General features: G+C 43.9%; 1 protein-coding gene across 5 annotated transcripts in view; it reads right to left on the bottom strand.

Moving 5' to 3' along the window:
* Positions 1-24,900, bottom strand: part of LOC134995168 (zinc finger protein 436-like) — a 260,476-nt gene that overhangs the window by 102,246 nt on the left and 133,330 nt on the right. The window contains exon 12 of one of the 5 annotated variants that reach the window (XM_063951068.1): positions 1,433-1,983. The exons of 3 other annotated variants lie outside the window; for them this stretch is intronic. In XM_063951068.1, the coding sequence (XP_063807138.1) occupies positions 1,448-1,983 (536 nt within the window). In that variant the 3' untranslated portion in view covers positions 1,433-1,447. Of the gene's footprint in view, positions 1-1,432; positions 1,984-21,107; positions 22,770-24,900 lie in introns of those variants that run through there. One more of the 5 variants, XM_063951069.1, reaches the window with a different exon arrangement.

Raw genomic sequence — 24,900 nt, 5'->3', positions numbered from 1 at the left:
ATGTTGTTGTTCATACTGTTAACTGGGTAATTTATCACAAGTTATACGGTGTGATTGGTGTGGCTGGTATGGATCTCGCCCTTAGATTTACAAAAATCCTTCCTCGTACTGTCCATCTTCTCTGGGCACAGTTTCCCTAACTGAGGTCTGGAGGAGGGGCATAGAGGGAGGAGCCAGTGCACACCCAGAATCCAAAGCTTTCTTAAAGTGCCCTATCTCCTGCGGAGCCCGTCTATTCCCCATGGTTCTTACGGAGTCCCAGCATCCTCTACGGACTACGAGAAATAGATTTACCGGTAAGTAAAATCTTATTATTAGCAGTTCTGCTAATCTTTCGTTCGCTATTCTGCTAAGCTAAGATACACTCCCAGAGGGCGGCGGCCTAGCGTGTGCAATGCTGCTAAAAGCAGCTAGCGAGCGAACAACTCGGAATGAGGGCCCATGTCATCAAATAATTGAGTCAAAAGATCATTGCAAATAATCTGATTTGGAAAACGTACACAGAGCTGACATGTTTCTCCTCATTCCTATGTTACTATGTATGACGATGTCTCGACACAGGCTAATTCTCTCATCATGGACAGTAATAGCAATACTGACACCTGCAGGTCATAGGGGAAACTAAAATAAAATGCTAGAGACAACTTCTCATTGACATACACAGTGGAATAGGCCATTTGTGGGCTGAACAGATATTCAGAGATTGATCTTATTGTTTTTCTAAGAACAAGTGACATCACTGGCTCCTTGTGAGCTAATTGGCTGCCTTGTCATGCTTATTAATACAGCCCACAAAATGGCTGACACACCATGTGTCCGGTGTGCCATATTAATCAGCAATAAGAAGATAAAGGGGAGGAGAAACATTTAAAGTGTCATTCCCCTTCTTGCGGGAGGCTAAATTTGATTTGTGTACCTCATAAAATGGTGGATTTGATTTGTGTACCTCATAAAATGGTGGATTTGATTTGTGTACCTCATAAAATGGTGGATTTGATTTGTGTACCTCATAAAATGGTGGATTTGATTTGTGTACCTCATAAAATGGTGGATTTCAGACCTCATCCAATACTAAAACCTATGTTTGGAAGTTTTGAGGATGATACAACCACTACAATCAACACATCAAACACATAAAAATGACAAATGCAACAAATACAGTCCTAATGTCCCTTAACTCGTACTTTTAAAACAAATTGAAGGCAATGAGAAAATATCAAAATTTACACAAATAGAGAAGATGCTCCTAACGTGTTACTGTATCCATTTTGCACATATCCAGATGGGTCCTTAACTAGAAGCAGCTCATTTCACATGCACAATTTCCAAAACCAAAGTATATACAGTACGTGCACCTTAAAATGCATTTATCTGACATTTATTTCAGTTTATAAACAGGGCTCATTATGTATCCGAATGGCTGCTCAGTCACCTAGATGCAGACGATTTACACCCGTGTGTGAATTTTCAGATGTCGGGCAAGATTTGAGCTACTAGCGAAGCTATGGCCGCAGTGAGAACACACGTACGGTCTCTCCCCGGTGTGAGTGCGCTGATGTTTGACAAGATGGCCACTTTGGACAAAACACTTTCCACATTTAGTGCAGCTGAATGGTTTCTCGCCGGTGTGAATCCGCTGATGCGTGACAAGGGTATGTCTGTCCGCACAGCTTCTCCCGCACTCCAGGCATGAATATGGACTCTTGCTGGTGTGAATTCGTTTATGGTACAGGAGATGTGACTTCAGGTCAAAAGATTTACCGCAATAAGTACAATAAAACAATTTGTCCGCTGTGTGAGATTGACGGTGGGCGGTAAGGGCCAATCTGGAGCTGAAACACATTTCACAAGCCGAGCAGCTATACAGATTACTGGCGCTATGCGTCTGCTGATGGGTGACGAGGGCTGAATGATTAGGGAAACATTGCTGACACTCCGAGCACTGATGCGTCATCTCAGGATAGTGTGAGGAGGCGTGCGGACCTGTTGGGGACAAAAGTACTAAGATAAACCCTCTATACATCAGCGGACGGGTCACGTCATCAAGTGTGATAAATTCTGTGTAGTTACACATATGTACCATGTATACTTCAGGGTTTTTTAATATGGAAATGTTAGTCCTGTCATTCCTACATAACACTGGAATGGTCTAGTTTAGTGTTTATTAAATGCATACATTAATTGCTGTACTGACATTATATATTCACCACAGCACTATGGATGCAGCCATCTTTATTTTTACACTTCTAGAATGTTGCTGAATCTGCCTCCTATCCTCACCGGAAATAAGGGAAAAACACTTGACAACTGGTCACAGGTAAGAAGTATTCTCCCTAAATAATATAGCAAAAAAAACCACATTACACAATACACAGAAATATTTGGTGATCTAAGTTAAATTCACTAATGTGACCCCTCTAAACGCCCCATAAAGCTACGATTTTTCAGTTTTCAGATGACTGTCCCAAAATATCATAGCTGCATGGGGTTTACTTATTCCGATCAATAAATGATTGGTGTTGCTGAAGGAGGTTTTTACACATGTTGAATTTAACGACCAATCGGTGCTTTAGATTTGGAATATATAGCGCCGATTGGCTGACCATTTCACCGATGTAACAATTGAGTTCAGCACTGGTGGTGGTTTACCACCGCAGCCCTTCTTTCACAATGATGGTTGGCCCATCTGAAAAATGTTGAGCTGTGATTGGCTGGCAGAATTATTAAATTCAAGATAGGCGCGATGAGCCAATTGTGGCTCACCACATCAGCACCCTGTCCCGTTGGGCTGGCTTATATGAGCCAACGGCAGGTAGTGAATGGCAATCGGCAGGAAAGGATAAGGTATGCCACAAGTGCCGGCATGACAGGGCAGGCTTGCTGGGACCTGTAATCTGCCTATAAAGAATATAATTAGCAAACCATTAACCATGCACCCACTGCCACCAAGGCTGCGGGGAATAGCACTGTGGTTTTAGCCAAGGGCTGGTTGTTGCTCAGGAGATAGAACACTATTTTATTTTTGGGTTCCTGACATTCCAAGGAATTCCTGCCCTGGGTAGATCAGTTTGGGGTTGGTTAATGTGATGGAAGTGGCCCCCGTGCTGTGTGTTACTCCGCTATGGCATTATAACCCCTGCGGTAAAATACCAGAGGTCCCGGGCAGGTTATTGCTTTAGCAGAACCTCCACACATTTTATTTTCACTTCACCTTTTCTTTAGCCTGCACAGACCATACCGTGCCGTGTAGCTCTAACCATTATTACGTACAAACTGTTGTAGTACAGCCCTTTATTTGTCCTACATGTGACCAGTAAAATGCCGATCCATTGAGGCGATGGGTGGGCACTTCCGTTATTTGCAGATGGAATCATCCAATGCAAAAATCTACAAATCACTCAAAAATATCTGTAACGTGTGGGCACAGATTGGTGAATAGGGGAATCTATAAATCTGGGAATAAATCACATTTTTGTGACTGCTGATGTACTGGGGCCAGTGGCGTCGGAAGGAAGGGGGGCAAGGGGGCAGCATACCCCCCCCCCTCAAACATGTAAGAGGCGCAGCCGCTGGGGAGGGGGAGCACTTACCTCCGGTTCCCCGCTGAGAGACCACTTTAAATCTGCCGGTGGCGCCGTAGCGTGCTGCCCCCCTGTCGTGTCCTAGACGGTTCTTCACTGATGCACTACTGGGAGGAGGCGGGGATGTCCCAGCAGGCCCAGCATGACCACGCCTCCTCCCAGTAATGCATCCCTGAAGAGCCGGCCAGGACACAGGATGGGGCAGCATGATGCGGTGCCGGCGGCAGCCTTTTTAAAGTAGGAGTCTCTGCGGGGATCGATCTGGAGGGAAGCGCTCTCCGCACGGGAGAGGGGGTGGCGAATCAGGGGGACGGGGGGAGGTGGAGCGCCAAAATTTATTTTTGACTCCCCCCCAACCATAAACCATTCCGGCGCACCTGATGGGGGCCTTAAACCCTGGTAAAGGGTACCATGTTTTACTCCTTACCCATCACCACTGGAATATAGAGTCTGCCCCTTTATACTGTGTCCAATCTACAACTGTAGATGATAATTTTAGATAATCCATAATCAGCCCACACAGAACACAATAACCCTGCAGGACAGACAGGTTCATTGTCACTAAGCACAGCTTATAGACGATATACAGTGAGTAGTAGTGTGATAATCACTTATTACTATAACATTGCACATACCTTATGGTGTATAAAAACACAGTGATATTCTGGCCGCAGGGTGTGGTTTCATTTCATATTGATAAGAGCGAACGAAAAAGCAGTTCCCAAACCTGTACCTATAAGGGCCAAGGGCAAGGGTATTCCAACAAGTGACCATCCAGCTATTGTAATAGCTAGTAACAAAATTGTGGCAGGACATGCTGGAATGTGTAGTACAACAGCTGGAGGGCCACATTGAAGACCCTTAAACTAAGAAATAGATTCACTAACCAGAATGTATACAAAGCCGACAATCACTGGTATATTGTATATATTACCGATATAGGAAAACATGCAGAGTGCTGTCTATATTCTGTGTTTATCCTCCGTGCCATGTACTATGACGTGTCTAATTGTAGGCTAGTCCGGTACAACAGCGATACATGGCACACGGTCCACGTAAGGCCCATCAGCTCTGCCTATGCAGCCCCCTCGCCCAGGGCTCAATCCAAGGTTCTACAAGAATTTTTGTTCTTTTAGATAATGTGGTGATATTAAAAATTGCCACTCTGACCCTCGCGGCACATGCGGTAGCTATAGGTGATCCGTCTGGTCTCTAGGCTTCCCCTACCTTCCTGAAGAGTCACCCAGCGTCACACAGATGGGGAAGACACTACAGGTCTGACAATTCCTATGTTGCATGATCTTTACCTGGTATTAGACCCTACATGACAGCAACAGAAACCTTATGTACTGTACCTTGCAACAGGGGAGAGGGGCTTATGTATATACTGTCCCAAAGCAGAATAGAGCCTGAATCTGGTGTTTGCAACTAAATCTGCCATTATAACAGTGACATAAGGAAGATCCTCACTGGTCTAAAGTGTAACCTGCCTTATGCCATCAGGTTAAAGACAGCAGGAATTTTTTGTTTGATTTCTTAAGACTTTATTTTAGTCTCCTTAAACTATAATATCCACAGATGTGTCTGAATTACTGATGTTTGAAAATGAAGCAAGATATCGATTTACGGCAACACTCAGATTTCAAAGAATATTTGTAGAAAAAAATAAGATTTTACTTACCGGTAAATCTATTTCTCGTAGTCCGTAGAGGATGCTGGGACTCCGTAAGGACCATGGGGAATAGACGGGCTCCGCAGGAGATAGGGTACTTTAAGAAAGCTTTGGATTCTGGGTGTGCACTGGATCCTCCCTCTATGCCCCTCCTCCAGACCTCAGTTAGGGAAACTGTGCCCAGAGAAGATGGACAGTACGAGGAAGGATTTTTGTAAATCTAAGGGCGAGATCCATTCCAGCCACACCAATCACACCGTATAACTTGTGATAAACTACCCAGTTAACAGTATGAACAACAATAGAGCATCAGATCAACCCTGATGCAACTTTAACATAACCCTTATGTAAGCAATAACTATATTCAAGTCTTGCAGAAGAAGTCTGCACTTGGGACGGGCGCCCAGCATCCTCTACGGACTATGAGAAATAGATTTACCGGTAAGTAAAATCTTATTTTCTCTAACGTCCTTGAGGATGCTGGGACTCCGTAAGGACCATGGGGATTATACCAAAGCTCCCAAACGGGCGGGAGAGTGCGGATGACTCTGCAGCACCGAATTGAGCAAACAGGAGGTCCTCCTCAGTCAGGGTATCAAACTTACAGAACTTTGCAAAGGTATTTGGCCCCGACCAAGTAGCAGCTCAGCACAGCTGTAGTGCCGAGACCCCTCGGGCAGCCGTCCAAGAAGAGCCCACCTTCCTAGTGGAATGGGCCTAAACCGATTTAGGTAACGGCAATCCTGCCGTAGAATGCGCCTGCTGAATCGTGTTACAGATCCAGCGAGCAATAGTCTGCTTTTAAGCAGGGCCGCCAACCTTGTTGGCTGTATACAGGACAAACAGTGCTTCTGTTTTGCAGATCCTAGCCATTCTGGCCACGTAAATTTTCAAAGCCCTGACCACATCAAGGGACTCTGAATCCTCCAAGTCACGCGTAGCCACAGGCACGACAATAGGTTGGTTCATATGAAAGGATGAGACCACCTTTGGCAGGAATTGAGGACGGGTCCGCAATTTCGCTCTATCCATATGGACAATCAGATAGGGCTTTTAGTGATAAAAGCCTCCAACTCCGAAACTCGCCTAGCCGAAGCCAAGGCTAACAACATGACCACCTTCCAGGTGAAATATTTCAACACCACTGACTTAAGTGGTTCAAACCAATGAGACTTAAGGAACCGTAACACCACATTAAGGTCCCAAGGCGCCACCGGCGGTACAAAAGGAGGCTAAAAATGCCGTACTCCCTACACAAACGTTTGTACTTCAGGAAGAGAAGCCAAATCTTTTTGGAAGAAAATGGATAAGGCCGAAATTTGAACCTTTATCGATCCTAATTTTAGGCCCAAGTTCACTCCAGTTTGAAGGAAGTGAAGTAGACGGCCCAAAAGGAATTCCTCTGTAGGAGCATTCCTGGCCTCACATCAGGAAACATATTTTCGCCATATTCGGTGATAATGTTTCAATGTCACTTCCTTCCTAGCCTTAATTAGGGTAGGAATGACCTCCTCCGGAATACCCATTACCGCTAGGATCCTGCGTTGAACCGCCATGCCGTCAAACGCAGCCGCGGTAAGTCAGGGAACAGACAGGGCCCCTGCTGCAGCAGGTCCTGTCTTAGACGAAGAGGCCACGGATTCTCTGTGAGCATTTCCTGCAGATCTGGATACCAGGTCCTCCGTGTCCAGTCTGGAACAATGAGAATTGGTCTCACTCCTCTTTTTCTTATTATCCTCAACACCATGGGTATGAGAGGAAGAGGAGTAAACACAGAAACTGACCGGAACAACCACGGTGTCACTAGGGCGTCCACAGCTTACTGCCTGAGGGTCTCCTGACCTGGCGCAATAACTCTGCGGCTTTGTGTTGAGGCGGGACGCCATCATGTCTATCAGTGGCAGTCTCCACCGAATTGCAATCTGTGCTAAGACTTCCTGATGAAGTCCCCACTCTCCAGGACGTAGGTCGTGTCCGCTGAGGAAGTCTGCTTCCCAGACGTCCACTCCCGGAATGAACACTGCTGACAGTGCGCTTACATGATTCCCCGCCCAGCGAAGAATTCTGGTGGCTTCCGCCATCGCCACTCTGCTCCTTGTGCCGCCTTGGCGGTTTACATGAGCTACTGCGGTGACGTTGTCCGACTGGATCAGAACCGGTTGATCGCGAAGTAAGGTCTCCGCCTGACGTAGGGCATTGTATATGGCCCTTAGTTAGAAGTGAAGACAAGTCTCTTGACTTGACCAAATACCTTGGACATTTTATTTTTCCCTGTGTTACTGCTCCCCAACCTCGGAGGCTCGCGTCCGTGGTCACCAGGATCCAGTCCTGAATGCCGAACCTGCAGCCCTATAGAGGTGACCATCTTGCAGCCACCACAGGAGAGATACCCTGGCCCTGGGGGAGAGGGTGATCAACTAATGAATCTGTAGATGTGACCCGGACCACTTGTCCAGTAGGTCCCATTTGATAGACCTCGCATGGAACCTGCCGAAGGGAATGATTTTCTCCGGACTCGGGTGCAGTGATGCTGACACCTGTCTTGGTTTCAAAAAGTTCCTGACCAGAGTCATGAGTTCCTGGGCCTTCTCTATCTGAAGGTAAACCCCTTTCTGGTCCGTATCCAGAATCATACCCAAGAAGGGCAGACTAGTCATAGGAACCAACTGTGACTTCCGGAAATTGAGAAACTAGCAGTGTTGGTGTGACACCTTCAGCGAAAGTGACACGCTGTTTAACAACTGCTCTTTTGATCTCGCCTCACAGGAGATCGTCCCAGTATGGGATAACTGTGACTCCTTGCTTGCGTAGGAGCACCATCATTTCTGCCAATTACCCTGAAATTGGTAATGAGAATACTGTACCGCAATTGTCAGGTACGCCTGATGGGGTGGATAAATGGGAACAAGAAGGTATGCAGCCTTTATGTCTAGATACACCATCAAATCCCCCCTTTCCAGGCTGGCCATGATCGCTCTGAGCGATTCCACTTTAAATTTGAACCTTTTCCAATATAGGTTCAGAGGTTTTAATATTAAATAGGTCTGACCGAACCGTACGTATTCGGGACTACAGCCAAGGTTGAGTAATAGCCCCTTCCTTGTTGCAGGAGGAGAACCTTGAGCACCACCTGTTGGAGATACAATGTGTGAATTGTATTTAATATAACTCCCCTTCTGGGGGAGAAGCCGGTAGGTCCGATAAGGAAAACCGGCGAGGAGGCACCTTTCGAATTCCTTTGTAACCCTGAGAACAATTTTTATTGCCCCGGGATCCACCTGTGAGTGAACTCAGATGTGGCTGAAGAGTTGAAGACGTGCTCCCCCTGGGACGGACTCCCTTAGCGGAGCTCCCGCATCCTGCGGTGGATGTAGTAGAGGCCGGGGAGGACTTCTGTTCCTGGGAACTAGCTGTGCCCCGTGCCCTACCTCTGGTAAGAAAGGACACTCCTCATACTTTTTTGTTATTCTGCGACCGAAAGGACTGCATTTGATAATGTCGTGCTTTCTTAGTCTGTGAGGGAATATAAGGCAAAAGATCAGAATTACCAGCTATAGCTGTGGAGTCCAGGTCCGAGAGCCCTTCTCCACACAATTCCTCAGCCTTGTGAGGTAAACCCTCCATATGCCTCTTTTAGTCGGCATCACCTGTCCATTGCATGTTCCCCAGGACAAGTCTAGCAGAAATCGACATAGCGTTGACTCTAGAACCCAGTAGACTAACGTCTCTTTGGGCATGTCTTATATATATATATATATATATAAGCCAACATCTTTTACATATAAATATATATATATATATATATATATATATATATATTATATATATCTATATACTAGGGAAAATAATATGTCATCCTTATCTAGGGTTTCAACCTCCGCTGATAAGGTATCTGACTACGCTGCTACAGCGCTATAAACCCATGCCGACACAATCGCCGGTCTGAGTAGTGTACCAGAATGTGTAAATGGACTTCAAAGTACTTTTACTGCATGCTATCTGCAGGATCCCTGAGGATAGCTGTTAAGTCAGCGCTACCTTTTTGGTTAAACGTGTCAATGCCTTGTACACCCTAGGGGAAGATTCCCATCGTATCCTGGCCCCATTAGGGAAAGGATACTCCCTGAGAATTCTTTTTGGGAAGCTGCAGCTTCTTGTCTGGAGATTCCCGCTCTTTTTCTTCATGAGAGGAAGGAAATTTACCTCAGCTTTCTTCCCCTTAGACATGTGTACCCTCGTGTCAGGGACAGATGAGTCATCAGTGATATGCAAAACATCTTTTATTACAATAATCATATATTGAATACTTTTCTGCCAGTCTTGGCTGTAACTTTGCATTAACGTAGTCGACACTGGATTCAGACTCCGTGTCGATGTCTATTATTTTGGATAGTGAGCGTTGTGAGACTCTGAAGGTCTCTGTGACATAGGGGCAGACATGGGTAGATTCCCTGTCTGTTCTCTAATCTTTTGTAATAAGTTCATCTTAGCACTTAATTTCACATATCCAATCAGGTGTCTGCGTTGTCGACGGAGACACCACGCACCCACACAGATTTGCTCCATCTCTTCCTTAGGAGAGCCTTTTACCGCAGGCATGTTGACACACACGTACCGACACACCACACACACAGGGAATCTCTTATCTGAAGACAGGTTCCCCCCCAGGCCCATTGGAGAGACAGAGAGAGAGAATGCCAGCACACACCCCAGCGCTATAAACCCAGGAAAAAACACAGAATGTTTACCCAGTAGCGCTGCTGTAATGTATAAATCACCAAATATGTGCCCCCCCTCTACTTTAAAACCCTCTTCACCGTGTGTCAAGCAGGGGAGAGTCCGGGGAGCTTCCTCTCAGCGGTGCTGTGGAGAGAAAATGGCGCTGGTGAGTGCTGAGGGAGAAGCCCCGCCCCCTCGGCAGCGGGCTTCTGTCCCGCTCAAACTTACTAAAATATGGCGGGGGCTCTTTTATATACATGTACAGTGCCCACCTGTACATGTATATATACTTTTTGCCATAAGAGAGGTGTTATATTGCTGCCCAGAGCGCCCCCCCCCCCCCCTGCGCCCTGCACCCTTACAGTGACCGGAGTATGTGAGGTGTATGGGAGCAATGACGCACAGCTGCGATGCTGTGCATTACCTCAGTGAAGCTCTGAAGGCTTCTGCCGCCTGAGACGTCTTCTGACTTCGTTTCTTCTGGCTCTGTGAGGAGAACGGCGGCGCGGCTCTGGGGGTGGACGCCCAGTAAGAACCTGTGTTCACCCCCTCTGGAGCTAATGGTGTCCAGTAGCCGAAGAAGCAGAGCCTATCTTAGACAAGAAGGTCTGCCCCTCTCTCCTCAGTCCCTCGATGCAGGGAGCCTGTTGCCAGCAGTGCTCCCTGTAAAAATAGAAAAATCCAAACAAAAATGCTTTCTAGGCAGAGAACTCAGGGAGCTCCCTGCAGTGCACCCATCTCGCTCTGGGCACAGTGTAAATACTGAGGTCTGGAGGAGGGGCATAGAGGGAGGAGCCAGTGCACACCCAGAATCCAAAGCTTTCTTAAAGTGCCCTATCTCCTGCGGAGCCCGTCTATTCCCCATGATCCTTTACGGAGTCCCAGCATCCTCAAGGACGTTAGAGAAAGAACAATTTAGAGCTTAGCGCCAACATATACACCACAAACTCATCTCCTTCTGCGTCTTTTAGGATTAAAGCATATTTGTGAAGTAGTCGTCTGCAATCTGATATGAAAGCGAGAGAGAGTGTTGGGGGAGGGGAGAGTTCCCGGGAACATGCCCCCTATTTTCATCCTTGATCTGACTCTAAACGGTAGAGCTTATCCTGCACAGAATCAGCTTCTGGTCACGGACATCTGTGGCAGCCGGCAACTCTCAGTCCAGGAGACGTTCTACTGTACACCCCCCTCTGCCGATGGCAGTTCTGACACATAAAAGTGACATGTACCAGACAGTTCTGAGGTCCTTCACTCTCAAAACTAATTGAAGCTATGCCAAAAAGTGGTAGCAGGGGGGACTTTCTAGTGATGTTTCTTTTGTATCCAGTATGTATATTTTTTAATGGATCCATAACTGGACAAAGCCCCTTACACAATTCCAAGTCCTGCAATCGTTACGAAAGGTCTGCCCACAGATTGAATAAAAGTCTTGCTTTGCAATAAATCAACAGTTTATTCACATAGACTGGTGTGAACCCTTTGCTGTCGCCAAGGATTTGAGCCATTAGAAAAGCAGCGGCCGAACTGGGAACACGAGAATGGTCTCTCTCCAGTGTGAGTGCGGTAACGCTCGACAAGGCTGGATCTCTGGACATAGCTTTTGCAGCACTCCATGCACTTAAAAGGTTTCTTGCCAGAGTGAATCCGCTGATGTATAATAATAAGAGCAGATCTGCTGGAAAAGCATCTCCTGCACTCCGGGCATAAAAATGGCCTCTCCCCGGTGTGAGTCCTCTTATGGTAAATGAGACGTGACCTCTGATGAAAGGATTTTCCACAGTAACAGTGAAACAATTTATCCTCTGCGTGAATTTGATGATACAAAAAAACAAAAAGCACCTGCGCTCTGTTGCTAGATAAGGGGTATATCCCCCAAATGGAATAAATAAATAAATTAGAAATTGACAATCAATATAAAGGAAGTTGGCTGTCAACACCAGCGAAACGCGTTGAGACGATATTGCTGGACACTTCACAATTATCCCCTCTATGAAATTTGAGAACTCTCTTTTTAACTTTACCCTGACGGCACCAATTGGACTCTCTCCTTTGGACATTACCACCTGCGGTGAGATTGGAGATATCCCTACCTGCATGAAAAGCTTGCACTTTGTGCTTAAAAGGCACTCATTGAACTCTACCACTCACTTATACTTCTATCAGCCAGTGTGGACTTTATTCTGGAGGGAATCCTAGCCTGGAGTATGATATATATTTCTCCTAAGGGGTTTTGTGAATGTTCCTTGACCTATGAATTCATTTATTGAGGTGTTTTTATGTGAAAGACATCTTGTGTTTTTAGACATCATTTTTGATTAAATTGAGTATATATTAATTCAACTTAACCTACCGTCCTTTATATTGATTATCAATTTCTAATTTATTTATTTATAACATTTGGGGGATATACCCCTTATCTAGCAACAGAGCGCAGGTGCTTTTTGTTTTTTTGTATTTCCACTTATTGGGGGTATACCACCCTCTGCACCAGCGGCCATTGACAGCGCCCTCCATCATATTCTTGTGAATTTGATGATGTTTGGCAAATCTCAATTTGGAACTGAAACGCACTCCGCAAACTGAGGATATATACATATTACTGGCGTTATGCGTTTGCTGATGGGTGACGAGGGTTGAATGATTAGGGAAACATTGCTGACACTCCGAGCACTGATGCGTCTTCTCAGGATAGTGTGAGGAGGCGTGCGGACCTGCTGGGGACAAATGTACTAAGATAAACCCTCTGTACATCAGCGGACGGTTCACGTCATCATGTGCTATAAACTGTATAGTTATATATATGTACAATAAAGGTGAGATCCTTGCTGTGCCCGATTTTGACTATGCGATTTCCCTTGAACTCCCCCAGAGTCCAGATAGCTCAGATTTTGACTATCTGTACTTTCGATTTTGTCTATGTACGATTTTGACTAAGTGCCAATTTCCACTATACTTTGTACTAGTCAAGACTGACTTGCCTGCACAGTCTATCTAGCCTTGCGATACCGACCCCGCGGGAGCGCACATCGGGATCGAATCTGTATCGCAAGCTGCCTAACACCTTGAGATATTCACTAACTTTCCTTAAGATCTAACTCAGTTAGTGTTGGGCATCTTTTTTTGCCGAAAATGCATCTTATTCACTGCAATGTGAATAAGATGCACACGCATGCCCTGTTGATTACGACATGTGGCGTACCTGTATTCTTTGTGCAACTGCAGCTGTATATGCATACAAAATATTATGTGACAGTGTTTTCTAGGAAAACACTGAAGCGTAGCATTTCGTATGCAGATACAGGCACAGTCACACACAGAATATAGGCATGCCACAAATCACTATAATCAGCAAAAGCTGCTTGTGCGTCCTATTCACTTTGTTTTATGGATAAGACGTATTTTAATGGAAAAAGTTGCACAAATAGACTCTCAGCGCTACTAAGTAATGGTGTGGCATGGCGTCACTAGAAGGGCTGTTTCACGTGCAGAGAGGCTTGATCTAAGTGGACACTTCTGCATGTGGAACTGTTCCGTATATTAACCCTTTATTCCCATATAACATTGGAGTTTGCCTCAAACGATGTAGATTAGGGTGTATTCAAAATATAAAAGGAGTGTAGCAAAAACATTCGGGCAGATGTATTAAGCCTGGAGAAATGATAAAGCAGTGATAAATGGAAGGTGACAACGTACCAGCCAATCATTACGGTTTTGAAAAGTGACAGTTAGGAGCTGATTGTCTGGTGCGTTATCACCTTCCACTTATCACTGCTTTATAACTTCTCCAGGCTTCATACATCTGCCCCATTGTCGTTTATTCATCCCAACAGGATGGCTGCAGCCATAATTTCTTTTTACACTACTAGAATGTTGCTGAATCTGTTGCCTCCCTTAATTAAGGTGAAAACACCAAAAAGAACGGGTCGGGACAGTATCATTACAAATTTACTTTACATTTTATTTGTAACTTGTCCAGGGAAGAGATCTGATAATACACCCAGCCCTATATTACACGACCACCTGTCTGGGGTTTGGTTTGCACTACCGGTCCCAGCACCATCAGAGCATCTGAGCTGTGAATCAGGATGACAGCGGCAGTGTGGCACAGTGTTGGATTGTGGTGGGCCGTGCGATGCTTAGACACACATAGGAAGTGTATCCTGTCCACAGCTCCCTGACAGATTCCACTGGAAACAGGGCAACCAAATCCTATGTTACACCTGGTCACAGGTGAGAGGTGTTATATACAGAGGAGGCAGTCAGTAGGATGAGTGACAGTATGAAAAAATTACAAAAAACAAAAACACTACTTCAAAAGATTAGATGATGCAAGTTATAGTTACTGGGGCGACCGCTCTCAATCTGCAGAAAGGATGAATTGTGACTCCTCATCCATCACTGCTGGAATATAGAAGGTCTACATATTTATACTGTGTCTCAGTTACAACTGTAGATGATGAGAGATTAGATAATCCATAATCAGACCACACAGATAGAACACAATAACCCTGCAGGAACACAGACAGATGTATTGTCACTAAGCATGGCCTGTACATGATATACAGGTTGAGTCTCCCTTATCCAAAATGCTCGGGACCAGGGGTATTTTGGATATGGGATTTTTCCGTATTTTGGAATAATTGCATACCATAATGAGATATCATGGTGATGGGACCTAAGTCTAAGCACAGAATGCATTTACGTTTCATATACACCTTATACACACAGCCTGAAGGTCATTTTAGCCAATATTTTTTATAACTTTGTGCATTAAACAAAGTTTGTGTACATTGAGCCATCAGAAAACAAAGGTTTCACTATCTCACTCTCACTCAAAAAAGTCCGTATTTCGGAATATTCCGTATTTCGGAATATTTGGATATGGGATACTCAACCTGTACAGTGATCACTATCAGAGGGACATTATTGGGAAATAACTAATCACTATAACAATGCATGCTCCAAATGTCTCCCCCTGCTGTGTGATCTCCTGGCCGCAGGCAGGGCTGGATTAAGCTTTGGGGGTGCCCGTGGCACTTAATACAGGGGGGCGCCGGTGGAAGGTGAGGGGTGTATATTAGATTGTGCATACCTCCCAACATGACCCATTCCAGGAGGGACAAAATGCTCTCTACCTGGACTTCCCACTTAATATATTATTGTAGTCACCTGTGTTGAACTATTTAATTGATAAGAAAGATGCTTCAACACAGGTGATTGCAATCATATATTAAGAAGGAAGTCCAGGTAGAGAGTATGTTGTCCCTCCTGGAATGGGTCATGGTGGGAGGTATGGATTGTGTATAATACATTTAAACCAATGGTGTATATCAATGGTGTAACACCTCAGCAGTGGCACAGGCTGATAGAATGCATGGCACGCCGTATTGAGGCAGTAATTCATGCAAAATGGGTCCAAACCAAGTACTGAGTACATATGCATAATTATACTTTTCAGAGGGCCGACATTTCTGTATTTAAAATCCTTTTTTTATTAATTTTATGTAATATTCTCATTTTCTGAGATTTTGGGTTTTCTTAAACTGTAAGCCACAATCATCAAAATTATAACAAATAAAGGCTTAAAATATCTCACTTTGCATCTGAGTCTATATAATATATTAGTTTCACATTTAAGTAAAATTACTGAAATAAATGAACTTTTGCACGATATTCTAATTTTCTGAGTTTCACTTGTAAGTTAAACAAAATCAAGAAGAAAGGGACGGGACGTAGTAATAATATGTAAGTAATTCTGGGTCATAACAGATGTTAGAGGGATGTCCATAAGTACATTTTTATATGAGATCCCAACCTGTGTCCAGGGAATGTTAATAAAACCACTGATGTCTGGAATAACTCCCTATTTGAGGCTCGGATGTCTCCAGGTAGTGGTGTTGAAGATGGCCAGCTGTGTGCTCAGTGGAATGGTGTAAATGGGAGAGGCCTCCTATCCAAAGTTCCCCCACTCATCTCTAGATAGATTGCCCTGGCAACAGGGAACTTTGGCCAGGCAGCAGTAAGATGTATTATATATGGAGAGTAGTCAGTAAGGGAAGTCTGTAGTCATTTACTATAAAAATTTACTAATCCAGAAGGTCTTGCTTCTCTCGCATGACCAACAGTAGCACCTTAAACCACCTGCAGTTTGAGTCATTTGACTGGTGTGGCCATACTCAATATGTGGCCTCAGTTGACAATCTTCAAATGGACTGTGCCTGTAGCACCCCACAGCCTAGAGCAGAGCTGGCCAAACTGTTCCTCAAGATCTACCAACAATTCACGTTTTACAGACCTGGGTGGTGCACACGTGTAGTCATTACTGTCACATTTTCAAACACATGGTACATTCCTTCCTAAGCGACACATTCTACAGATTCACAGGTAGTCTAGAAAACATGAACTGTTGGCAGTTCTTGAGGACCAGCTTCTCCACCCCTGGCCTAGAGGGTCTGCAGATGATCCCCCAAGGGATGTGATCATCAATCTCACAGGTAAAATTTATGATCAAGGTGTGGAACTCAGGCATTCTCTAATCTAACACTGGTTCACACACTAGTTGCAGTTCTGCTTCAAGTAGAGGGACCCTTATAAAGTTCTGGAGGTTACTTCTATATGATTAATATAGTGCCCCATACCCACCAATTCCCACATATGTTGCTTAGAATTGTTTTTTCTGGGTATGATTTATTCACAGGTAACATGGTCTCCCTTAATGGTAAATTAATCATTATCATAAGTTATGATCTGAGTTCTTCCTTCAAATCGCTGGATTATGTGCTTAGCAGAACTTTATGTAATGTATCATTCTCCTCACTTGATTTAAAAGTCAAGCCATGCAGCAATAATTCACCCTTCATTTCCCCCATGGTTCCCAAATTATCCTTTAGGTGTACATTTCTTATCCATCACCTAAATGACTATTTCAGAAAAAAGACCTAAATAGTTTGACTTCATACCCCTTCCCTACCTATTGAGAGAAACTAGTGATGGATCCTTGTAAGTCTTAGCATCATGTCAGTCAACGTGATTGGCCTAAATGCATCTAAAAAAACAGACACTAGTAACTGCAGAGTTCCTGATCCCGGTGAGCACCCATCAACAATGAACTTTTCCATTTGGTGTAAGAGTGTGTAATGTTTGTTGGGAACCGTAACAAGGTCAAAAAAGTGGTCGCCCTCCTCAAACTGGGCAGATGTATGGCATGGTATGGCAGGGACTGTACTATGTAATCACCTTGCCACACGCCGTCTGTTTCCTCAATTCAGTAATGATTGCAGATGGAAATATTGAAGTCATACCCACAGGCATTAGCCACACATTTACTATCTGATACACTGTACAGTCGGCTAGCCGAAGCAGATTTACAAGAAGGTGCCTACAGAATATTATACCAAAAAAGAAAAGAAAGAAACTCTCGTTTTTTGGGGGGCACTCATTAAAAAATATTGCATAAAATATAACTTTTATTACTTATCATTAAAATATTTTTACCACAAACCAAGACAAAGACATAAACATATACACATAAATGACAAAAAAAACCACACCTAAATTTACGTGTGGTATAACCAAACCTGGGGAGATAAACGTGATTATATCAAAGCCAATGTTATTAATCCTGACAATAGTTCCCACAATAAATAGCTTTGACAATCCCCTAACAGAAGGAGATAGATTGTAGGATAGTATAATCGGTTGAAATGAAAAACGGTAGCAGTATAGGTAAATCTACCATCAATACCTCAGCCGGTTGTGATAAATGCTACTGTCGTTGAGTATATAAGTAAAGCTAACAGTGTTAGTTAGTATGTGACCAGACTTCGTAGCACAACTAATCTCCCCATCGATTTGCATGACATTTGTTCCCTTAGAGAGGTAGTAGCGAAATAATCTAATATTAGTTAAAGATCTAGGATATAAATGTCCAAAATATGAGTAAAAAGTGATCCTGTAATTATCTTAGTGCAAATACTATTGATTTTCTCAGTGCAGTATCACGGTAAGCATATTAATAGTAGAATTAATAATTTCTTGGTATAAAGTATCCACTATATAGAACACCCTGATCCGTGTCTCAGGTACTGACAGGCAGTAGCGGATCTTGCCATGGGCAAGCAGGACTTTTGCCCGGGGCGCCACCTTCCGGAGGGTGCAGGGCGCCATCCGGAGTGCGCCGCACCAGGGCAAGATCCGCTGCTGCTGTGTGCCACCCACTGCCGCTGTGAAGGGAAACTAGACGCGTACGCGTCTAGTTTCCCTTCGTGGAGAGGTCCTTTACTGCGCGGTGCGCGATGACGTCATCGCCCACCGCACAGCAAAGGTCCTCTCCACGAAGGGAACTAGACGCTAAGAGAGAGCATCGAAAAAAGGAAGGAGGAAGCCGGAAAGCGAAACAGCTGTCTGAGGCGGGCGCCCGCTCACACGATTGACGGGACGCCGCACACTTAGTGCAGTACAGCCGGAGCTTTACACCCTGACATCCACACTTAATCTCAGGTACTATTCTATTTCGAGTGACAGCCGGCGGGTCCGCATGGTGGGTAACTGATCCTGCAATACCTTGTGGCATCAGGACCGTTACTACCATTAGGGTCTCAGCACTGTCACCTAACTACTTTCTTCCAGGCACTATAGGCGAAAGGAAGGTACCGCTCACCTTGCATCAATGTTTATACATATGCAAGGAAGCAGCATACACTCATAAGGGGATTGGTGCTCTTTATTTCATCTTGCTGATATTATCTATCTTAACTCTTTTTTCGATGCTCTCTCATTGTCTTAAGGAGAACTCAGAGGACCCCCTCAGCTGATACATCGGGGTGCCCGAGGGTGATCTTTTCAAAAGCAGAAGCATTCTATCTGTTTTCCAACCCTTAGATGCAGATGGGACACGCTCATTTACTGTATTAATGCATGTCACACAGTAAACAGAAGCCACCCCACTGCATCAATGATAGGAGTGCCCTTCCTTCTCCTTCTCTGTAATCCATATTACCAGTCTATTTATTTGCTCTTTACCTCTCAAACCTATGAAATAATATATACTTATTAGAGGATGTGTTAGAATTACACCTTGTTACATTTATTCCCTAATATCAACATGATGGTTACATATGAGGAGTAAATTGATGCATTTTTGCTATAGTCTGTTCTTGAGGCATACTCAATATCTCTGCTCAGGAAATAAATTCATTCAGTAATAGCCTGTCAGCAGGGCCGGTTCTGGGGCTCTGTGCGCCCTGGGCGGCAACAGGAGGCGTGGCTTCGTACAGGGGGCGTGGTCATTTACGCCCCCTGTACAGACTGAAATGATGTGCGGTGCGCGATGACGTCATCGCCCACCGCACAGCAAAGGTCCTCTCCACGAAGGGAAACTAGATGCGTAGCGTCTAGTTCCCTTCGTGGAGAGGACCTTTGCTGTGCGGCGCGCGATGACATCATCGCGCACCGCGCAGTAAAGGACCTCTCCACGAAGGGAAACTAGACGCGTACACGTCTAGTTTCCCTTCACAGCGGCAGCGGGCAGTGGGGGGCACACAGCAGCAGCGGATCTTGCCCTGGTGCGGCGCACTCCGGATGGCGCCCTGCACCCTCCGGAAGGTGGCGCCCCGGGCAAAAGTCCTGCTACTGCCTGTCAGTACCTGAGACACGGATCAGGGTGTTCTATATAGTGGATACTTTATACCAAGAAATTATTAATTCTACTAATAATATGCTTACCGTGATACTGCACTGAGAAAAACAATAGTATTTGCACTAAGATAATTACAGGATCACTTTTTACTCATATTTTGGACATTTATATCCTAGATCTTTAACTAATATTAGATTATTTCGCTACTACCTCTCTAAGGGAACAAATGTCATGCAATCGATGGGGAGATTAGTTGTGCTACGAAGTCTGGTCACATACTAACCAACACTGTTAGCTTTACTTATATACTCAACGACAGTAGAATTTATTACAACCGGCTGAGGTATTGATGCTAGATTTACCTATACGGCTACCGTTTTTCATTTCAACCGATTATACTATCCTACAATCTATCTCCTTCTGTTAGGGGATTGTCAAAGCTATTTATAGTGGGAACTATTGTCAGGATTAATAACATTGGCTTTGATATAATCACGTTTATCTCCCCAGGTTTGGTTATACCACACGTAAATTTAGGTGTGTTTTTTTTTGTCATTTATGTGTATATGTTTATGTCTTTGTCTTGGTTTGTGGTAAAAATATTTTAATGATAAGTAATAAAAGTTATATTTTATGCAATATTTTTGAATGAGTGCCCCCCAAAAAACGAGAGTTTCTTTCTTTTCTTTTTTGGTATACTATTGTCTACTCTCAGGGGTGCACCTCCACATGAGTTATGGTCAGAATATCCTTCAGTGAAGGATAAAATTTCAAACTATTGTGGTTTTCGAATTTATTGGGTGTTATATTATATCTCACCACCTGTGCTCAAGTCTCCCCTATCCCTTCCCTCCACCAACATTAAGAATATTATGTCAGGAAGCCTGAACGGTAAATAAAGCCCTTCTATTTCCTTCCTCATTGGGTCTTCAACAATAAGTGTTTGCAGACGTTCACAGATTCCTAATTATAAGTAGTAGACTAGAAAAATTCAACACTGTAGGTTTACTTGATTTTTAAGAATGTATTTTTATTGTTTATACATTTCTAATCAGTAAAACATTGTTACTTTACACAAATCATTCCAACCGGAACCTTTACTCCAAAATACACAAACCTAAAATAAATGGCATTACATTTATATTGATAGCTATTGGAAATACAGAATATATTGCGTGCAGTCCTCAACAATTTACTAAAACTTGTAATTGCCCCCCCACCACCACCTAAAATAATTGCCCACTGCTGTTCTAGCTGTTATAACTTCAATTTACACCGACAGAGCAAATGGCGTGGAAATAAAGGTAAAGGTCTGCCTTTTGCAGATACCAGAGAGGAAATGTACATGTATTACAATGCACTGGGGCGGATGTATTAAGCCTTGAGAAATGATGAAGAAGTGATAAGTGCAAGGTGATAACGCACCAGCTAATCATTACGGATTTGAAAAATGACAGTTGGAAGCTGATTGGCTGGTGCGTTATCATCTTGCGCTTATCACTGCTTTATCACTTCTCCAGTAATACATCAGCCCCATTGTGTGGAGAGGGCGGATCAGCCTGATCAAGGGGTCTCTGCAACCAAAACCGATTTGGTGATTATGTGTGTTCTAAAAAAAGTAAAACTATTAGCACAGATTACACAGTAATACCCCTTTTACATCACCAAAATAACCCGGTATATTGCTGGCTCGAGGTGCGGTGAGAAAGTGGTATAATTTGTAAGCAGTCCCAATCATGACATCAAATAATTGAGTCTATGTTAAATAGATCATTTCAAATGATCTGATTTGGAGAACGTACACAGAGCTGACATGTTTCTCATCATTCCTATGTTACTATGTATGACGATGTCTCGACACAGGCTAATTCTCTCATCATGGACAGTAATAGCAACACTGACACCTGCAGGTCATAGGGGAAACTAAAAAAAAAATGCTACAGATGACTTCTCATTGACATACACAGTGGAAGCGACCATTTGTGGGCTGAACAGATACTCAGAGATGGATCTTATTGTTTTCCTAAGAACAAGTGACATCACTGGCTCCTTGTCAGCTGATTGGCTGTCTTGTCATGCTTATTAATACAGCCCACAAAATGGCTGACACACCATGTGTCTGTGCCTTATTAATCAGCAATAAAAAGATAAAGGGGAGGAGAAACATTTAAAGTGTCATTCCCTTCTTGCGGGAGGCTAAATTTGATTTGTGTACCTCATAAAATGGTGGATTTCGGACCTCATCCAATACTAAATCCTATGTTTGGAAGTTTTGAGGATGATACAACTACTACAATCAACACATCAAACACATAAAAATGACATGCAACAAATACAGTCCTAATGTCCCTTAACTCGTACTTTTAAACCAAATTTAAGGTAATGAGAAAATATAAAAATTTACACAAATGGAGAAGATGCTCCTAACGTGTTACTATATCCATTTTGCACATATCCAGATGGGTCCTTAACTAGAAGCAGCTCATTTCACATGCACAATTTCCAAAACCAAAGTATATACAGTACGCGCACCTTAAAATGCATTTAACTGACATTTATTTCAGTTTATAAACAAGGCTCATTATGTATCCGAATGGCTGCTCAGTCACCTAGATGCAGACGATTTACACCCGTGTGTGAATTTTCAGATGTCGGGCAAGATTTGAGCTATCAGCGAAGCTATGGCCGCAGTGAGAACACACGTACGGTCTCTCCCCGGTGTGCGTGCGCTGATGTTTGACAAGATGGCCACTTTGGACAAAACACTTGCCACATTTAGTGCAGCTGAATGGTTTCTCGCCGGTGTGAATCCGCTGATGCGTGACAAGGGTATGTCTGTCCGCACAGCATCTCCCGCACTCCAGGCATGAATATGGACTCTTGCTGGTGTGAATTCGTTTATGGTACAGGAGACATGACTTCAGGTGAAAAGATTTACCGCAATAAGTACAATAAAACAATTTGTCCACTGTGTGAGATTGACGGTGGGCGGTAAGGGCCAATCTGGAGCTGAAACGCTCTCCACAAGACGAGCAGCTATACATAATACTGGCGCTATGCGTCTGCTGATGGGTGACGAGGGCTGAATGATTAGGGAAACATTGCTTACACTCCGAGCACTGATGCGTCTTCTCAGGATAGTGTGAGGAGGCGTGCGGACCTGTTGGGGACAAAAGTACTAAGATAAACCCTCTATACATCAGCGGACGGGTCACGTCATCATGTGCAATAAACTCTGTGTAGTTACACATATGTACCATGTATACTTCAGGGTTTTTTAATATGGAAATGTTAGCCCTGTCATTCCTACATAACTCTGAAGTTTGGAATGGTCTAGTTAAGTGTTTATTAAATGCATACATTAATTGCTGTACTGACATTATATATTCACCACAGCACTATGGATGCAGCCATCTTTATTTTTACACTTCTAGAATGTTGCTGAACTTCCTTCTATCCTCACCGGAAATAAGTGAAAAACACTTGACACCTGGTCACAGGTGAGAAGTATTCTCCCTGAATAATATAGCAAAAAAAACACATTACACAATACACAGAAAGATTTGGTGATCTAAGTTAAATCTACTAATGCAACCCCTCTAAACGCCCCATAAAGCTACGATTTTTTGGTTTTCAGATGACTGTCCCAAAATATCATAGCTGCATGGGGTTTACTGATTCCGATCAATACATGATTGGTGTTGCTGAAGGAGGTTTTTACACATGTTGAATTTAACGACCAATCGGTGCTTTAGATTTGGAATATATAGCACCGATTGGCTGACCGTTTCACCGATGTAACAATTGAGTTCAGCACTGGTGGTGGTTAACCACCGCAGCCCTTCTTTCACAATGATGGTTGGCCCATCTGAAAAATGTTGAGCTGTGATTGGCTGGCAGAATTATTAAATTCAAGATAGGCGCGATGAGCCAATTGTGGCTCACCACATCAGCACCCTGTCCCGTTGGGCTGGCTTATATGAGCCAACGGCAGGTAGTGAATGGCAATTGGCAGGAAAGGAGAAGGTATGCCACAAGTGCCGGCATGACAGGGCAGGCTTGCTGGGACCTGTAGTCTGCCTGTAAAGAATATAATTAACATACCATTAACCATGCACACACTGCCACCAAGGCTGTGGGGAATAGCACTGTGGTTTTAGCCCAGGGCTGGTTGTTGCTCAGGGGATAGAACACTATTTTATTTTTGGGTTCCAAGGAATTCCAGCCCTGGGCTGACCAGTTTGGGGTTGCCTAATGTGATGGAAGTGGCCCCCATGCTGTGTGTTCCTCCGCTAGGGCCAAGGGCAGGGGTATTCCAGCATGTGACCATCCAGCTATTGCAATAGCTAGTAACAAAATTGTGGCAGGACATGCTGGAATGTGTAGTACAACAGCTGGAAGGCCACATTGAAGACCCTTAGACTAAGAAGTAGATTCACTAACCAGAATGTATACAAAGCCGACAATCACTGGTATGTTGTATATATTACCGATATAGGAAAACATGCACAGTGCTGTCTATATTCTGTGTTTATCCTCCGTACCATGTACTATGACGTGTCTAATTGTAGGCTAGTCCTGTCCAACAGCGATACATGGCACACGGTCCACGTAAGGCCCATCAGCTCTGCCTATGCAGCCCCCTCGCCCAGGGCTCAATCCATGGTTCTACAAGAATTTTTGTTCTTTTAGATAATGTGGTGAAATTAAAAATTGCCACTCTGACCCTCGCGGCACATGCGGTAGCTTCAGGTGAGCCGTCTGGTCTCTAGGCTTCCCCTACCTTCCTGAAGAGTCACCCAGTGTCACACAGAAGGGAAAGACACTACAGGTCTGACAATTCCTATGTTGCATGATCTTTAGCTGGTATTAGACCCTACATGACAGCAAGAGAAACCTTATGTACTGTACCTTGCAACAGGGGAGAGGGGCTTATGTATATACTGTCCCAAAGCAGAATAGAGCCTGAATCTGGTGTTTGCAACTAAATCTGCCATTATAACAGTGACATAAGGAAGATCCTGACTGGTCTAAAGTGTAACCTTCCTTATGCCATCAGGTTAAAGACAGCAGGATTTTTTTGTTTGATTTCTTAAGACTTTATTTTAGTCTCCTTAAACTATAATATCTACAGATGTGTCTGAATTACTGATGTTTGAAAATGAAGCAAGATATCGATTTACGGCAACACTCAGATTTCAATGTATATTTGTAGAAAAAGAACAATAGGACCTGGAAAACGTTCACAGTTTTAGAGCTTAGCGCCAACATATACACCACAAACTCATCTC

Source organism: Pseudophryne corroboree, chromosome 2, assembly GCF_028390025.1.
Source record: "Pseudophryne corroboree isolate aPseCor3 chromosome 2, aPseCor3.hap2, whole genome shotgun sequence".
Taxonomy (NCBI): domain Eukaryota; kingdom Metazoa; phylum Chordata; class Amphibia; order Anura; family Myobatrachidae; genus Pseudophryne; species Pseudophryne corroboree.
The sequence above is the reverse complement of the archived record's forward strand: the minus strand, read 5'-3'. Positions and strand labels throughout refer to the sequence as shown.